The sequence below is a fragment of the Mustela nivalis genome, assembly GCF_964662115.1.
Source record: "Mustela nivalis genome assembly, chromosome: 1".
Lineage (NCBI taxonomy): Eukaryota > Metazoa > Chordata > Mammalia > Carnivora > Mustelidae > Mustela > Mustela nivalis.
In genome coordinates this window covers 150185728-150204389 of record NC_139020.1, presented here as the reverse complement: position 1 = coordinate 150204389, position 18662 = coordinate 150185728, and the positions used below count along the sequence as shown (strand labels likewise).

The following is an 18662-nucleotide window of genomic DNA, read 5'->3' as shown; positions in this document are numbered from 1 at the left end:
AAACGTTTACATCTTTCCTGTAAAGGACTTAAAATAGGGGTGAGCAAAAAAAAAAAAAAAAGTAAACTGTCTCTCAAATCCTTACCACTCAGTTATGATCTAGTAACATTTCGGTTTCCGTCGTTCCAATCCTTCCCCGTGGGAACACAAGCATGTATTCATATATTATGTGAGCCGTGTGCGCCTGGACACTTGCTCCAAGGTGGCTCGGCTTCCAGCTCCGTCTCTAACATTAACAGCTGTGTGGCTGGGTAAATCGGGGCACGACAGCACATTCTGCAGTTCTCCCGAGGGAGGAGTGAATGAAATAGACAGCATGTTCGGAACTGCACGTGGTGTCAGACCAGCGCTCAGCAAGTGAGAGTGACCGCCCCGGGGCAGGAGGCACATACTCTGAGATGCCACATCCCCCCATGTCTGTGTATGCGCATGTGTGTGCGTGTCTGTGTCTGCTGACATGAGTTCGGGCCCGAGTTGTGCAGGTATGTACCATTCTCATGTCTAAACACACTAAATGCAACTATTTTTAAGGTAATCAGCTTTTTGAACACAGCAGGTCACGAAAGGGTTCGCACTTACAGATCTACGTCAGCATTTTTGGGGCTCCCTGGCATCCCAGTGAGCAGACGCCACATTACATACACTCTCCATGGCTGACCATTTCAGTGGTTCGCAGGATGGTTTTGAGTTGTATGATGGGCCCCCTCACAGACATCACAGAAACAAAAAAGGAAGTCAGATGAGGATCAGAGAAGCAGCAGTCCACTAGATCAAACCAAGACGATTTTCCATTCCTTTGAACCACAAGTTAGTGAAGTGGCTTATTCAACCTACTCAAGTCTAGTTATGATTTAAATCAGAACTTATAATTTAATAGCCGCTCAACATGAGAAACAGTAACAGCATTTGAATACAAATTTTATTTCATAAAAAGACAACATGATTCCTTCAAGATAAAAATCAGGAACACCTTTAAAGCTTTCATTCCAACCGGGCAGACGCATCACGCCTTCCTGTGCCGCCCAGCTCCTCCTGCATTCCTGGTGCACCCCCCCCAACTCCGGTGGAGGCTTGGGCACCACGGGGCTGCCTGGAAACCTCTGGAGAAGATGCACATGCTGACCCTACTTTCTAATCATACTTTCCAGTGAGTGCTGGCGTTGCATGGGAAAATAGGTGAGGTATGTGCAAGCCCAAAATCCAAAGGGTCACAGTGCTTAGCCTTCAGATGTAGTCCAGTCCCGAGGGTTAGTCAGGCAGGCCTGAAGGGTGAGGACTGGAGGTCGAGGTGGCACTGATAACCGGCCTGTCCACAAACTCCACGGTGCACAGCTTTGGGCCATTGTCACCGCAGGGTGCGTGCTCTAGTTCCAGCACCACGATGGTGTTGGGAGCCGATGTTACCAGGATGTGCCGTGGCACAAACAGAGTCACCTGGGGTCCCCGCGCAGGCCAGTATCGCCCGAGGTTAAAGCCATTAATCCACACCTGACCCTGGAGAAAGAGAGAGAGAGAGAGAGAACCGTCAGGCCCACCTGCACCCTCAGCCCTGGGGAGTCTGGCTCAAGGGGCCAGCAGGGGCAGAGGCAGGAAGCGCCCTCACAAAGGTGCTCTCCAGCCACAGAGACCCAGGCTGAGACCCAGGCCCACACCAGCCTCAGCTCCCGCACCCTGCTGAGATGACCAGCCAAGTGGCAGGGGCTGGAGGGCAGAAAAAAACAAAACGTTGCCCCAAACACCTGTTCCTGCCTCAGGACGGCATACATTTGGTTCCTCTGCCTGGGCAGTATTGGACAGTACTGGACAGCACCGTGGCAGTTTCACTGGGTTTTGGAATGTTGTCCTGGGTCCTGGGGGACCGCTTCCTCCATAGGCCAAGCCTTCCCTGACTTCTCTGTCCGCAGAGGAGAACTGCTGAGCTGTCCCCCAAGGAGACGCGCTCTAGTTGTTCGCTCCCCCTCCCAGAGGCAGGGCTCGCCATGCTGTCTCTGTGCATGGGATGAGCATGGTCTGCAGCAGCTCAGGAACCCGGGTCACCAAAGAGCTACCCTCAAACACGAGGAAGGCCACACCTGCTCCCAGCTTGCTCTGTATGCTACAAAGACCATTTCTGTGTGAGTAGAAGCTCCCTCCCCTATAAAACTGAGAGAACAGAAATGCCTGAAGAATGGGGACCATGTTTGGGTGTGTCTACACAGCCCTCGGACACCTGCGTGGGCTCGGGCTTGCTCACAAGGGAGGACTTAACAGACGGCTGAATAAGTGGAACATTCTATTACAGAGAAAGGGGGGGAGGGGAGATCACACAGACACAGACACACACAGAACGAATATATGGGAGAGGAAGGAAGAAATAAATAGAGAAGGGAAGGAGAAAGAAGTGAAGAAATTTCTATCCACAGTGGTGCAAATATACTGGGGCCTCGGAGAAGGCTCAGCCACGCGGTCACCCGCTGAGCACCGGTCCCTGCAGGCTCCACGACCCAGCTGCAGCCACTCCCCTAGAGCAACTCAGCTGCTCACTTTAGGTATTTTTCAGTCTCCAGGTGTTCCCTTTAGCCTCACTCCCTCTGGATTTCCTCCCCTGGTTCCAGTCTTAGTCCTGCTGCTTCCCGGCTGCCGGGCAGTAGGGCAGGTGACTGGGGACAGAGGGAGCTGTCCGGGGGCTGGCACCAGGGGCAGAGCCCAGGGAGCAACAGAGCTCCTCAAACTACCATAAAACAGATCACATGCCTACATAGGAGGCCAGTGATTGAAAACCATCTGTCTGTTGAATTAAGTCATTTAGAGAAAGGATGACAGTGTCACAGTTCTCAGAACTGTTTTACCCTTGTTTTTACCGCGGGATATGCTATCTCTAGCCTTCCTACCAGGCATGGGCCATGACAGCCTTACCAGCTTCTTATCAGATGAGGATCTGCTGGTGCCTTGTTTTTGCAGTGCAGAGGAGAGCAGCACTTGACTTTCGAGGCTGAGGGGGAGACAGGTTCAGACGGAGAGCAGCAGGTGGGCTACGAGCAGCATGTGGGCTTCACAGTGTCCTAACGAAAGCCAAGCCCACCCCTAACCCAGTGACAAGGTAGACAATGAGGAGGTCTGATGCCTCCTCTCACCTGAAATTCCCTTTTGTGAGGATCCAAGGGACTGTCTCTCACATCCCTTGTGCTGAATCGGGCAGGTCCATCTGGAAAGTTGAAAAGCATTTTCCTGAATCCCCTTTGCCAGAGGATTTTGGGTTAAAGTTGGTCAAAAGAGGACCCTGTTTGAGACTGGCCCCGTGGAAGGCAAGCTGAGGCCATTGCTTTTGTGGGAGGTGGTCATCTCAGACACAGGGCTGACAGAACCAGGGACATCCACAGGTTCAGCCTGTCCTCGGTCCTTTGCTGCATGTCTGGCTCATCTCCCTAAATGCTGCTCTGCTCTGCCTCACAGGGCAACAGTCCCAAAGACCTCCATATGAGCTCCTCAAAGTACTACTCTGGCAGCTAGACTTGCTTCGGAAAGCCCCTGGGGCCGGCCTGACAGCCTGGCAGGGATCTTAGTACATCTGCCTTTGATTCCTGGCCCCTCTCCAGCTTTCACTCTTCTGGCTCATTCCACATTTGTGTGAGGTCTTACTCCTATTAGGGAATACTCATACTCACACTCATACTCACTGTGACAGACAGACAAGTTCCCAAACTGTGGCTCCTAGTTGCTGATCACAGTTGATACAATTTTTCTCCAACTGATTCCTTAATTCTGGACATAGCCACCCAGCTGCCCCCATTTTCTCCCCCAAATGATCACCTGAGGCCCACTGTGGGCCATCCACTCTCATATGAACTCTACCTCCTGGCCCACCCAGATGACGCCCCAGTATGTAGAGATCGTGCCTTGCACATCCCCTCTAACATTTCCCGAACTCAGGGTTATACCTTCCATGGCCTTGGTTAATTCTGGAAAGCTACGAATTTCTTCAGGACAAAATGACCCTCCACTCTGCTCCTAACAGAATGGGCATTAAATGAAGTTTAGGGTGGCCTGGTTGCCCTGCTAGGACAGGAATAAAGCATTTGGAAAGAACAAACAAGGAATCTGGGAAGAACGGGTCACCGGCCCATAGCTCTGAAGCACCGGGTTGAACAGAACCATCTGCAAGGACGGAATGTTCCGCACCGCCCCACACAGCAGCCACGCGCACTCGGCATGGCTACTGAGGGCTCAAAATGTGGCTACTGTGAGGAGCCGAATTTTCACTTTTCATTAATTCACATTTAAACCTAAACAGCCACATGTGGCCAGCACGGTGGAGGAACGGTGAGGTGCCTGGCATTACACTGTCAGACCACAACGTCTGCACTTCTCTCCACCCTCACGGCCGTCTTCTAGAGAAAGTCATAATCGATGCTGTCTCAGACTCCTGCAGCCTCCTCACAGGTCCCCTGACTGCTTCATTAGCAGCAGCATAATGAACATCAGATGATTTTTGCTCATTCTCGCTTCTGACCTCCTCCCAAGAGCCCCAGAAGACCTTCCTCCCCGCCGTCTGCGCCATTCTCCCCACACCTGCCCACTCAGACCCCCACTGGACTTTCCCCCCACCGTCACCTGGACACACCAAGCTCCTTCCCCTGTGCAGTAACTGTTCCCGCCACCCGGAGGGCTGTTCTCCTAGCTCTTAAGCCTTCCGAGGGCTCAGAGATCTCATCCCCACCAGCGCCTCAGGGCAGGAGCTGCGGTCATCCTCAACTCCCGGCCTTCCAGTCCAGGTCACACACTACCCCCTCAGGCTCTTCTTTTTCTTCTAGTTATTGTCACGGTTTCCTATCTGTATCATTTGTTTGATTATTGGCTTTTCTGCTATTTCCAGCACAGATTCTACGAAGGAATAATCTTGGTTCACTTGCTCACAGTGAGACTCTCAGTGCTCAGCAAAGTGGGAGTCAGTCTATACCTGGCAGCCCCTGTTAAAGAAGACTGGCTGATGATTCTGTCTGAGAACAGATTCTGGGAACGGGTGACATGATGTCCTACTGAAAGAATATTCCAGGCTCCTCTGCTCCCAGCTTAACAGTTTTAGAGAATCCTGTTCACTGGAAGAAAAGTAAAATATTTGCATTGCTCCTTGATTAGCACTGTGATTTTTAGTTGTAAAAAATTACTTTAAAAGACTCAAATTTGGGGGGGCAACTGGGTGGCTCAGGTCATGATCCCAGGGTCCTGGGATTAAAGCCCGTGTTGGGTTCCCTGCTCAGTGGGGTGCTTACTTCTCCTTCAGCCTCTGCAGCTCCCCTTGCTTGTGCTCTCTTTGTCAAATAATTAAAATCTTAAAAAAAAAAAAGTCAAATTAAAAAAATTTCAATTTAAAAATATACATACTCTAATTATTTTTCTCTTTAAAAAGTTATGCTGAAATTTGGGGTGCCTGGGTGGCTCAGTGGGTTAAGCCTCTGCCTTCAGCTCGGGTCATGATCTCAGGGTCCTGGGATTGATCTCTGCAGTGGGCTCTCTGCTCAGCAGGGAGCCTGCATCCCCCAGCGCACTGCCTGCCTCTCTGCCTACTTGTGATCTCTGTCTGTCAAAAAAAAAAAAAAAAAAAAAAAAAAAGTTATGCTGAAATTATTGGCGGCAGGCGGAGAGTATGCTCATGTTAGTAAAAGTAGACTCTTAATTACAGAGAGCCCCACTGGGGCCAAGCGTTCCTAGAGTGAATACCAATGACTTCTGGGGCTTCGTGGGGGCTGTCCCAGCTAAAATAGTTCCTGACAAAGTCTGACTTTCTCTGACCATGACTTGACCCCTGGCAGACTCCCCACTCTGCTATTATCACCAAGGTGATAATAGTTCAATAAATGTTAGTTTCCCAGAAATGTGTGACCTGCTTCTTTGTTAATCAGACAAATTGTGTGTCTGTTTTAGATTCTCCAGATAAACACAATTGTCTCCTAAGAACTTAAAAGCAAAAATTTCGATGCTGTTTTAAGTCACAATTGAAAAATTTCAAATGTGTTCTGGTGTTCCTTCAAAAACAAGAAACTGGTTGAATGCTGACTCTGTCAAACTGAAAGAAGTCACGGAGACAGCTGGAGGACTTACAGTGGAACAGACCAAGGTCCATTTCTCAAGGTGAAAAGGCTCTCACCACACACAATTAATGAGTAATTGTGATGTTAATTTGGGAAAACAAAAGAAAAAGAATTTTTTTTTTTTAAAAAGGTAAAATAGTGAGGGGGTTGCTTAGATAAGATGGTAAAGAGATCTCACTGTGCAGATCTCAGTGCCAGGGAGAAAATGAATTTTCCGCAGCTGATGCAGCCCACATTCCTTGCTTCCTCCTTGGTCTTGGAGCAATAAATAACCCTATGATCTCCCTGGATTTTATGACAGACGCAACTAGAATTAAAGCCATGAAAACATAAAATGTTACATAAAAGATGAATCATTTCTTCCTTTTTTTCAAACCCCACACATAAATTCCTTTCTTCTCAGTCCCCAAAGTTCCAGAACTGCTTGACCTTTTTAAGAGCACCTCACCTAACAGTGGGCAACATGATGCCTCGAGTTTCTGGAACAAAGCTACAACCACTGAGTGAAAACTGCTGTGTATTTGCTACAAAATAACACATATTCAAAATTGCAGGAGACCACCCCCCCCCACACCTCGCTTCAACTCAGAGCCTCTTTGCTCCTGTTTACGCATAATTCTTACAAGGTTGTTACTAAATTTTAAAAACATTTTTACATTGTATTGATTTTTTAAAAGTAAGCTCTATGCCCAATGTGGGGCTTGAACTCATGACCCCGAGATCAAGAATTGTATGTTCTATGGAGTGAGCCAGCCAGCACCCAGTTTTGGTCCCAAATTAATATATATCATTGAAAAGAGATTTGATTGTCTAATTTCCTAGCTTATAGGGCTTGTGACTAGGAAACAATGAGTTAGATGGAAATAGTAGACTTTGTCGGGGGTAAAAATAACCATAAATCAGGACCCAAAAGTTTAAAAAGCATCTCAGATTCAGAATGAAAGTAGAGTCAACAGGGCTAAGACTCGTGGGGCAGGCTACAGAAATGGCCTCAGTTCTCGGCAGTTGTCCCCCATCAAGGGACAGAATCTGTTCCTCCCTCCTGTGAATCTGGCTGGTCTAGTGCCTTGCTCTGGCCGAAGGATATGGAAGAAGCGACTTGTGATTTCTGACTTTGGCCTTAAGAAGTCTTCCAAGTTGGCAGTCTTCCCCTGAACACGGCCGGTCACCACACGAACGAGTCTGGGACAGCTAGCTGAATGATGAGAGAGACATGGCCCAATCTCCTCGGTCACCTCAGTGGACAGACAGCTAACTTCCGTGAGAACAGCCTCCTCGCTGACTAGAAAGGCATGCCCAGCTGAGACCAGCAGAAGAGCAGCCCAGTTTGCCAACACCCCAAATGAATGAATTATTGTTTCTTTAAACCAGGAAGGTCTGATGGTTTGTTATACGGCAAAAGCTAACCAATACACCTCAAGACACATTAGCGTGCCACTTTTCAGTAAAGAAAATGAGGTTTATAAACCCGATTTAAAAACAGTAGAGGCGCCTGGGTGGCTCAGTGGGTTAAGCCACTGCCTTTGGCTCAGGTCATGATCTCAGAGTCCTGGGATCGAGTCCCGCATCGGGCTCTCTGCTCAGCTGGGAGCCTACTTCCTCCTCTCTCCTGTCTGCCTCTCTGCCTACTTGTGATCTCCATCTGTCAAATAAATAAATAAAATATTTTAAAAAAACCAGTAGAGTAATTTTCTAGTATTCAGTTCCTCTTTTCCTAAACAGTCACCAGATCCTGTCAGGGCTGCCTGGTGGCACGTGTGCCCTTCTTGGGGTTGTTGTAAATGACTAAGTGCGAGGACACACATGAGCATGCAGCCTGGCGACATGCAGCGAGCATCCTACTCAATGCAGCTGCTGGCGTAATTTCCAGGTAGGACCCTCGCCCCCACTCCGGAGTTCTACTGATTGAGTCCTTTCCCAGCAGCTCCAAACTGGGACAGTTACCCCACTTCTGCATTCCCATTACAAGCACTGAATATATGAATAGATACTTTTTTTTTTTTTTCGAGATTGTATTTATTTCGAGCATGAGCTGGGAGGGAGGAAAGAGGAGGGGTAGAGGGAGAGAGAGAATCTCAAGCAGACTCTGTGCTGAGTACAGGGCTCAATCTCATGACTCTGGATCACGACCTGAGCCAAAATCAAGATGCTTAACCGAATGAGTTTCCCAGGTGCCCCTGAATATATACCTTTAACTTGCATTGCAGCCCATCTCCTGATTTGTAGAGCCATCTCTCTATAGACCCAAGACTCCCAGGTCTTCTATAGGCTATCAGGCCTCGCAACATACAGAACATTATGTCATTGTATTGAATGTAGCTTTACTTACTTATTCTTGCTATGTTCCAGACTTGCTGGCTACTTCCTCTTGGAGATTAGATGATTAGTAAGTACTTGAGGCTGAACATATTTAAAACAGAGCTTCTGATCGCCGCCAGCACCCCACCTGCCCTCCTCCAGCCTTCCCACCTCAGAAACTAACCACACCCTTCCCTCCCATTACCCGGGCCCCAAACTCTGTTGTCCTCCTTGACTACTTTCTCTTGAACACCAAACAGGATCCCTCAGCAAACCCTGCCTTTTCTTTTCAGTACGAATCTTGCACTTGTCTTCCCCAGCACCCAAGCCCACAGTTCCTTGTAGGATTGCCATACTAGCTTCCCATCAGGAATTCGTGCATCAAGCCTCGCTCTCCTATAATCCATTCCCACTGAGATTTGAGCTTTAATAGCCAGTCAGCTCTTTGACTCTCTACTTAATGCTACCACCAGAATGAGGAGAAGCCAAAATCTCCACCTCCTGAGCCAATCCCTCGTATCCCACACTCTCCCCCTTGCTCACAGGATCTTTCTCTCTGGGCCTCTGCACGCACGGCTCCCTGGCTCTGGAACGTTCCTCCTCTGGCTCCTCATGTGGATGATTTGGTCTCATCCTTCAGGCCTCAACGGCCACCTTCTCCGAGAGGCGCCCCTGACCACTCCTTATGCGGTGGCTTCAAAAGAAATCCATACATTCTTAACACTTCTCCCTTCAAAAGGCAGAACCCAATTTCTATCCCAAGAACAGGGACTGGACTCAATGCTCTCTTTTGACTAACTGGATGTGATAAATGCTACATGACTTCCTAGGCCTGGCTCTCTCCTTCCTAGATCACTCCCTCTGGGGAAAGCCAGTTGTCATGTCAGGAGGACACTCAAGCAACCTATGGTGAGGCCTGCTGGGGAAGAAGTGAAACCCCTGCCAACAGCCAGCCCCAGCCAGGCAGCGGCTATAACTTCATGACAGACCCTGATCCAAAACCACTAGGCCAAGCTGGTCCCAAGTTCCAGACCCAGAGAAACTGTGAGCTTAATAAATGCTTATCATAGTTTTAAGCCACTAAATTTAAGGGTAAAATTTGTTACACAGCAATAGGTAACTATTATGCCACATAAGATAGCAACAGCTTAACCCCATTCCTAACTTTAGGTCACACTGTCACATTTAATTTCTTCCTAATTGTCACCACTATGTGAGATCATAACATTTACTTATGATGTCTTCCCCAGTAGCAGTGTCTTGCCTAGCCTGCTCACATGCTGAATACCAGTGCCCAAGTACTTCATAGTTTCTGGTACTTTCTACACACTGTTGCCATATTTGATCATATCACTTTGATGCTTAAAATTGCCCCTAGTTCTACAAAGGTCTCAAGGTAATACCCAAATTCCTTGATACATGAGGCCATAAAGCCACCTTTCCCACTGCACTTGCTACGACTCCCTTCCTGGCTCCTTCTAGGGTGTTTTCTGTGACATTGACTGATTCTCCAATTCTCTGGACACCGGCTGCATGTCCAACAATTCAACGATGACATCATCTGGCGCTGGGGTCAGATCCCACAGTTTAAAAGGGCTCTGACCCACACTTCTGAACTACCAGCTACAAATTGGGGGTTCCCATAACCTCCTCCTCAGGTTCAATAATTTGCTAGAATGGTGCACAGAATGCAAGAAAACATTTTACTTACATTTGCCCTCTCCAGGTGTACCTGCCAGCACCTGGATGTGTTCACCCACCCAGAAGTTCTAGAGTTTTTACAGAGCTCCATCTCCAGCCCCCAATCCCTACCCCAAGAAGTCAGAGGTTGAGGAGTAGAGCCAAAAGTTCCAATCCTTTGATCACTTGGTGTTTCTGGTGATCAGGCCCCACTGGCACCAGAAAGTCAAATGATGAGGGTATTGGAACTTTTAAAAGCAAGATGCAGAAATCATTTAAATAGATGAAGGGATCTTTGTCAGTGCTTTTTTATTTTTATTTTTTAATTTTTAATTTTTTATTTTTTAAATTTATTTGACAGCGAGCGAGCGAGAGACCGAGCATATGCAGGGTGAGTGGCAGAGGGAGGAGGAGACCAGTCTCCCCACTAAGCAGGGACGTGGACCTGGGGCTTGATCCCTGGGCTCCAGATCATGACCTGAGCTGAAGGTAGATGCTTAACTGACTGAGCCACCCAGGGGCCCTGTCAGCCCTTTGTTAGAAATTCTTTTATCTTGTGACTTTTACATCTTGAGAGAGGGAATACTTGCCTTTAAATAACAAAATTACTTTTAGTCAGTATTCTATTTGCAACTTTAGCTTTCAAAGTATAATAATTCGGGCTGAGGAAAGGAGGGCGTGACTCCACGCTCTCGTCTCCACCAGAACCCACCCTGAGAGGCTAATAAATGCAAGAAGCCTGCGGCAGATGCTGCTCTGGGACCACGCACAGCACATGGAGACAGAATGTGTGGAGACGCATGGCGTTGGCGGAACACCTCGCTTGAGTGATAGATAGCACATGTGACACAGCCAGCACACCACCCATCTCAGGGAACTTGTGGTCAGATAAGAGTTCTGTGCAGACCAGACGCAGGCCTGTGTCTCCTGGAAAGGGCAAAACATGCCTGACCACTTCCCGCCGTAATCCCAGTTTGATGGTTGGGCATTTAACCAGAAAGCCACATCCAAATCAGAAGGGATTTTTAAAAAAAATCTCGTGAATCACCCTTATCAGTGACTTTGTTCACTAAATCAAGGCAGTCTCTTTGTATCAACTGAACAGCACAAGCCCAGAGGCTGGGACAGGACCTCCCTGATGGAGGGTGGAGGAGGGTTGGTGTGTCCAGAGGCAGGGTCCAAGGAATGGCTCTGGCTTCAAGTGTCATTTGGTCCCCCCGACCCCACGTCTGCCGAAGTGTCCACGCTCTCCAAAGTCAGAACTCAGTGGTCTGTGGAGGGGTGGGTTCTGTTCTCCATCTGCTAATCTTTCAAAACCTCAGGAGCTGGCCTGGGACTTTCCTCAGTAAGAGGGACCACAGAGGGGCACCCGGGTGTCTGAGTTGGTAAGCGGCTGCCTTGGGCTCAGGCCATGATCCCAGGGTCCTGGGATGGAGCCCGGTGTGATGTTTCTCTCCCTATGCCCTCCCTCCCCCTCTGGCTCGTGTCCTCCCTCTCTCTCAAATAAATAAATAAAATCATAAAAAAAAAAAAAAAAAGAACAGAAAACAGTATGCATTGTCTTACGTGTAAGTCCTGACCTTTGGACTCCCTTAACCCAGGTCCACGAATCCCACAGATGGGCCTTCCCATCTGCTTTACTGAGATGTACGTCACACTCCATGTAATTCACTCGTCTCAAGTGTACAATTCAGTTAGCTGTGAGAACACTACAGAGCTATGCGGTCGATTTTAGAATATGTACATCACTCCAAGCGGAAACTCTGCACCTGTTAGCATTCACTCTCCATCCTCCCTCCCAATACCCCTCTTTCCCTGCTCCAGGTAACCACTGATATTTCTGTGTCTGTAGATTTGCCTATTCTGACATTTCATATAAATGGAACTTTCACATATATGGCTTGTGATTGGTTCCCTTCACCTAACATGCTTTCAAGGTTCATCCATCCATGTTGTAACATATAGGATTACTTCATTTTATGGCAAATTTATTTTCCATTACTACACATCTAATAGACTGTTTATTCACTCATCAGTAGATGGATATTTGAGCTTTTCCACCTGTTGGCTGATTCTGGATAATGCTACTGTGACCATTTGTGTCCTAGATTTTGAGGAGACATACACATTTGGTGGGCTTCTAGGGTTCCAAACTTTCTGACACATTTGTAAATATCACGTGTCCATGTGCCTTCCAAACTGGAAGTGAAAAAGCCATGGGACTGACAAGATGCGCACGGAGCCCTGGTCTACGCACTTAGCCCAGCTCCTCATTGGCCTTTCAGGCTCTGTACACTGCTGCCTGCCTTTCCAGGTGGGCCTGCAGGTCGGACGGACCTGGGGCTCAGGGAGCTGTGTTACCACCTACTTCTGCTCCTCATGCAAGTTCCCTGGCTCTCTCGAGCTGCTCCTCTGCAAACTGGAGGTAACAACAGGGCATCATACTACGCCTGCTCTCTTGGCCATGATGCAGCTCATGTCTCCAAAGTGTGGAACACAATGCCTGGGTCAGGCACTCTCAGGTGGGATGCCTTCAGGACCTGATGAGGCCCCTCTGACTTCCAGAGATGTTCATGCTTTTCCATGTCTGCACCTTGGTCTTTACCGTTCTTCCACTTAAAATGCCCTCCCTTACAAAACTCCCTCTGACTCTGGTGAGGGGTGGTCCGCCTGTCAGGTCTGCTTCCACCCGAGCCACCTTGCTCTTCTCATGGGTCCTGTAGTGCACAGTTTCTCTCTGCTTCACATCTCCTCAAAGTTCTCTCTCTTAAAGCACAAAACTGGCACCACCTGGGGAGCAGTGTTCGTCTTCTCGTCTGCCTTGGCCCTGCAAAGCCCCTCATCACCAACAGGGCTGCCTGAGGGCCTCCACTCCTCCCACCTGCTTTCTTCTCCCGGGGGAGAAGGGGGTAGCCAGGGATGGGGGAGCTCAGCAGCACAGCCACCTGGGCTCCCTCCACCTAGAGCATTTACAGAGCAGCCAGGCCCCAGGAGGCGAGCAGGATGATGAAGAAGCCGAGCACTTTGAAAAAATGCCCCTTGTGAAGCTTATGGCCTAGTGGGTGAAACCGAGGGGCTCGCCAAAGTACGGAGTCTGGGTACGGTGGTGGGCCTGTCCTTTCCTGGACTAAGGGTCTAGGAAGGTTTCTTAGAGGAGTTAAGGCTGGTGGTGACAGATAAATAGAGACGGCAGGGTGGGCAGGGTGAGGGAGTGAACAAGCATGAACAAAGGAGATCTATGACACAGCAGGCCACCAAGAGGGAAAAGGGGACAAGGAAGGAGGGGAGGAGAGCAAGGAGCAGGGGAAGAAGAACAAGCCTGCGGCTGAAATGGGAAGATCCAGTGAGGGTTTTAGTTTGTTTTGGGGTCTTAGAGATCCCAGGTGTCATTTCTTGGCTGCAGCCTGGAAGCTGACAGAGACGGAAAGGCTGACAAAATGCAGGACAGGAGGCATAAGAGCAGGATCCTGGCCTGGAGGAGGAAGGTGGGGAGGAGATTCAGAGCTTAGACTTCCTCCTAGGGCCACCAGGCAGGAAGTGAGGGTAGAGGCAGAGATAAGTCTGACAGGAAGCTGAGGGAACAAAGGAGTTACACTTGATAGCAGTCAAGAAGGGTGAGGGGGTGGGGGAGAAGTACGGTGGGTGGCTTCGGGGAGAGGTGAAGGTTAGAAAGACCAGCTGGGGAAGGGGGAAGACACCAAAGACTGCTGGCAACTTGGGGGCCTCCAGAGGCCGGAGAGAGTGAGGGGATTGGAGCCCTGATGAACATGCTGGAGAGGCCCCAGCAGTGCTCAGTCACTTGGGGAGGAGTAAAGGCCAAGGGTGGATCCACTCAAAAATGGAGGATGAACAAGGAGACAGACTGGAAGACTGGAAGGTCAAGGGGACCAGCGGACTGATGGCTTTTCACAAAGAATAGTGGTGATATCTAGACTGGATAGGGAAGAACTATGGCCTTAATGGTGGAGATTTTCAGATCATCAGTAAGATCCAAGAGCAGGCTGGGGAGACAGAGTTTGGGGGATAGAGACGTGTAGCAAGAGAGGGGATATCACAGCTTCAAACTCTGGAGGTGTGTTCACCAAGATACAGCATATGCTCGGTCATGAAACAAGTTTCAATAAATTTAAGATCGTGGAACAATCACCATGATTCAATTTTGGGACATTTCCATCACTCCAAAAACAAACCTCGTATCAACCTGCAGGCCCCCTCCATTCCCACCATCAGCCTCAGACAACCATCAGTCTCCTTTTTGTTTTCTACAGATTTGCCTTTTCTGAACACTCCATATAAATGCAATCCTGCAGCAAATGGTCTTTTATCTGGCTTCTTTTACTTAGCATGTTTTTCAGATTCATCCACTTGTAGCTTGTACCAGTAGTCTGTTCCGTTTTACTCAGGACACTATCCCTTTGTACGAATATGCCACATTTTATTGACCCATTCATCAATTGCTAGACATCTGAATTATATCCAGTTTGGGGTTGTTATGAATTATGCTGCTCTGAATATTTGCATATACGTCTTTGGGTAGACATAGGTTTTCATTTCTTTTGGGTATATACCCAGAAATGGTAATTCTGTGTTTAAGCTTTGAAAAAACCTCCAAACTGCGTTCCAAAGTGTTTGTACCATTTTATGTTCCCACAAGAGACACAGGAAAGTTCTCATTTCTCTATATCCTCGCCAACATTTGTTATTGTCCATCTTTTATTGGTATAGCCATTCCAGTGGGTGTCAAGTCACCCACTGTGGTTTTGATTCGTACTTTTCTAATGATTAATGCCATTGAGAGCATTACACATGTATGTATCAGCCATTTGTAATCTCCTTTGATGAAATTTGCACATTTTTTTTGACTGGGTTGTGCATCTTCCTATTACTGAGTTGTAAGAATTCTTGATGTATTCTAAAAACAAATCCTTTGCTAGATATATGATTTGAAAATACTTTCTCCCAGGTCTGTGGCTTGGATTTCCATTTTCTTAATGATTTCCTTTGAAGAGCAAACATTTTTAATTTTGGTGAAATTCAATTTATCATTTTTTCCTTTAAGGATCATGCTTTAGGTGTACAATGTAAAAAGTCTTTACCTAGCGATGCCTGGATGGCTCAGTTGTTAGGTGTCATTTAAGTTTAAATGATAGAATGGGGGGGCACCTGGGAGGCTCATTCATTAAGCATCTGCCTTCCACCCAGGTCATGATCCCAGGGTCCTGGGATCAAACCCCGTATCAGGCTCCCTGCTCAGCAGGAAGCTTGCTTCTCCCTCTCTCACTCCCCCTGTTTGTGTTCCCTCTCTTACTGTCTCTCTCTCTCTGTCAAATAAATAAATAAACAACTAAAAAAAAAAAGTCTTTGCCTAATTGAAGGTCATAAAGACTTTCTTCCTTCTCTTAGAAGAGTTTTATAGAGGAATTAAATTAGAAATCAATAAAAATAAGATACGCTAAAAAAACAAACTCATAAATAAATGGAAACTATATAACACATTTCTAAATAATCTATGAGCTTATTTTTTTGGAGAGAGAGAGAGAGAGAGGATGGGGAAAGGGGAGGGAGAGGTGGGGAGAGAGAGAATTTTAGACAGGCTCCATGCCCAGTGCAGACCCTGAGATCATGACCTGAGCCAAAATCAAGAGCTGATGCTTAACTGACTGAACTCCCCAAAAACCCCCCCAAAGGCATTCCTGAAACAAAGGTGCATATCTTTTACCCTCTTCTCTTCTAGCAATTTACTTATTTTTTTCCTCTTCTCCTTCAGAGTCAAAATTCTCACAAAGAATGTTTATACTCAAGTCTCACATTTATGTTCACATGGTTGTCTCTTTACCTGACATTCCTCAGCAGCAGGTAATGCAGCCTGTGGATGCTTTGCTTCCTGAGGGGCCTTGTTACTAAATCCAAAAGAAGGGCTTTGGTCTTCCTCTTACACATCCCCTCAGCAGCACAGATGCCAGTTTTCCTCCTCTCTCTGCCCACCACATATGTGCCTCTTTTCTTCCTTCTGCATCCTTTCTCCTTAGAGGATCTCCTCTGTCCCATGCCTTCAATGACCATCCACACACAGATGACCTGATACATAGATTCGCAGCCCAGAGCTCTCCTCTGACTTCTCCATCCACAGAACCCAGAGCCCTCCTCCAGTATCTTCTCTCCACTGTTCTCAAAGGCCTCTCACACTCAATCTGTCCAAATCCAACTCACAATCTCCCCTCACCTAGTCCATGTCTTCTTCTGAAATTTCTTTCAGCAAATGGTACCATCTCCTTAGTCACCACCCTGGGACCTAAGAGTCATCCAGGATATGTCCTTCTCTTTAAACTCCAATATCCAGTCCATCATTACATCTCATTGATTAAACTTCACACGTCTCTTAGATAGTTTACGTCATCCCCATCTTGGCTCCACCATCCTAGTCTCTCACTGAGACTATGGTCCAGCCACCTAGATAGCTTCCCCAGATCCACAGGTACCCTCACCCAACCCTCTCTGCACCCTGGGATCAGAGAGGTTTGCCCATCATAATCATGTCACGGCACCATTGCGCCCTCCTGCTTCAAAGGCTCTCAACGCAGACAAAACTTTAATGTGGTTTAATTGGCCTATTCCAATCTCATCTCTACCCACTTTCTAGTCTCTTCTCTGAAATACACTCCACACCCAAACCCTATATCTGGGTCCTTTACCAGTTCTTCATGTTCCTCATTTCCCCTCTAACCACACGGCCTTTGCACATGCTAGCTCCTCTGCCTAAAACACGTTTCCCTTCCCCTTTTGCCACATTAACTTTTTCTTATCCTTCATATCTCTGTCAAGCTTCACTCCCACAGGGAAGCCTTCACGGACCTCCCCGACAAGGTCAAATGCCCCAGTTATTATCAACTCCCATATTCCTTTTTAGCAATCATTACAGGCGTAGTCTTCCCATTTATTCTGGGTGATCATGTGATTTGGGTCTGTCTCCCCAACCAGTGTGTAAGTTCCATGAGGGCAAAACTCATAGATGGTTTTGTTCATCATTGTCTCCTTAGTGTTTGGCACAAAGCCTGGACCCATAGTGGCCACTGGAAAATACTTGCTGAATGAATAACTAAGTCATGGTAATGTCACCCAGCATGAAAATAGGACGGAAGGAAGTCATGTGAACATTTTCAGAGAATAAAATGAGGGAGGGTGACCAGGAAGTAAAATGGCCAAGGAAGAGCTGAGGATCATGGAGATGCCCCCAGGGTGGATGCCCCCAAGGGGCAGGGCTGTATGAAGGTGGGGTGTTGCGGGGGTACAGAAGCAGACATGGACAAAAGAAAAAACAAGTTCTCCCAATGATCCACCCCTTTGCCTGGACCAACTTTTCTTCAAGAGAAAGAGAAAGTGTCCCTCATAAGCAGTATCCCAAGGAGCTACAGCTTTTCTTAGAGGAAGCAGGGAAGCCATCATTTGCTCAAGGAAGTTGTCAGTCAGTGAGAATGGGGCACATTCAAGCTGGCCATTGAGTCTCTGAAGATTGGCCAACGTCCCCCTACTGAGGAATGGGTAAACACAGAAATCTGTGACACAGCATCTCATTAGCAGCTCTTTTGGACTCTTTATTGCTTTCCACGAAGATACGTACCTTGGTCCATCCAGGAAACTGGATAAAGGTGTCCTGGGGCAAGTCTGGGATTCCACTGGGAATGGAAAAGTTCCCCATATAAAAGGCCGGCAGACTGTAGTTAGATGAGGTGTGGGCCAAGGCTTTCTTATGGTGGCGCTTGTTATAGCCATTCCAGTCTTGCAGGGGTCTGTGCACCGCATTCTCGGTGTCTAGTGGGAAGATCATCCAGTCCGTGAGGATTTTGGCACCGAGGGTCAGGTTAGAAACAAGACCCTGTAAAGCAGAGACAAAGCAAGGAGCTGGGGTGGGAAGCAAAAGGCTTCAAGTGTTTCTGTGTCCCTGCCCTGAATCCTTGGGGAGAGCACACTGGGATATGAAACACCAACAGTAAGTGAGACTCAAACCATGTGTACATCAAAGTGATGCTGGGCTGGAGGCCAGAGCTCCTGACCCCACACCCCCAGTCTTCAGAGTCACTGCTGAATGGACAGGATGGTGGAATCTGAGGCATGGGAGAATGAACGCAGTCAGGAATGAAGAAGAACATTTAGTCGCCGTAACGGGGGTTGGAGGGACAGATGCTGTCCCTTCATATAACCAGGAGCAAGTCCTGGCATTGAGCCCCTCAGCAGCCCTCATGGGATGATCATACCTGAGTCCATGTACCCACTGCAGGACTCAGGGAGGTGACATAAACGAGGACACTGATATCTGTGAAAGAGTAGAAAGGGAGTGATAATGATGGCGAACAGCTGTGCCACTCGTCCAGTGGGGTCAGCAGGCCAGGTGTCCATGGAACCAGCCACCTCATCGAAGCCTATGCTCATGGCTCAGCTAGCTTCCTCTTCCCCCCGTCTCATGTGGCAAACTTCTCCACTCCCCGTAGGATCCCAAATCTGTCCCAGGACAACTCTCAGTACCGAGCCTCAATTGCCCACTTAGTAACTCAATAAACGTGAACCAGGCAGATGTGTGCCGGGCTCTTTGCTGGGCACTGGGGACCCAGCGACTACACA

The 18662-nt window shown here is 48.0% G+C and overlaps 1 protein-coding gene across 3 annotated transcripts in view; it reads right to left on the bottom strand.

Annotated features, from left to right (window-relative positions):
• Positions 1 to 900: 900 nt before the first annotated feature.
• The window catches only part of GLB1 (galactosidase beta 1), an 80429-nt gene continuing 62667 nt past the window's right edge, over positions 901 to 18662 (bottom strand). For 2 of the 3 annotated variants that reach the window (XM_082726060.1, XM_082726061.1), the window contains 2 exons: positions 17665 to 17919; positions 901 to 1494 (listed from right to left, as the gene is read on the bottom strand). In XM_082726060.1, coding sequence (XP_082582186.1) covers positions 1249 to 1494; positions 17665 to 17919 — 501 coding nt within the window. In that variant the 3' untranslated portion in view covers positions 901 to 1248. The remainder of the gene's footprint in view (positions 1495 to 17664; positions 17920 to 18662) is intronic. The other variant, XM_082726059.1, reaches the window with a different exon arrangement.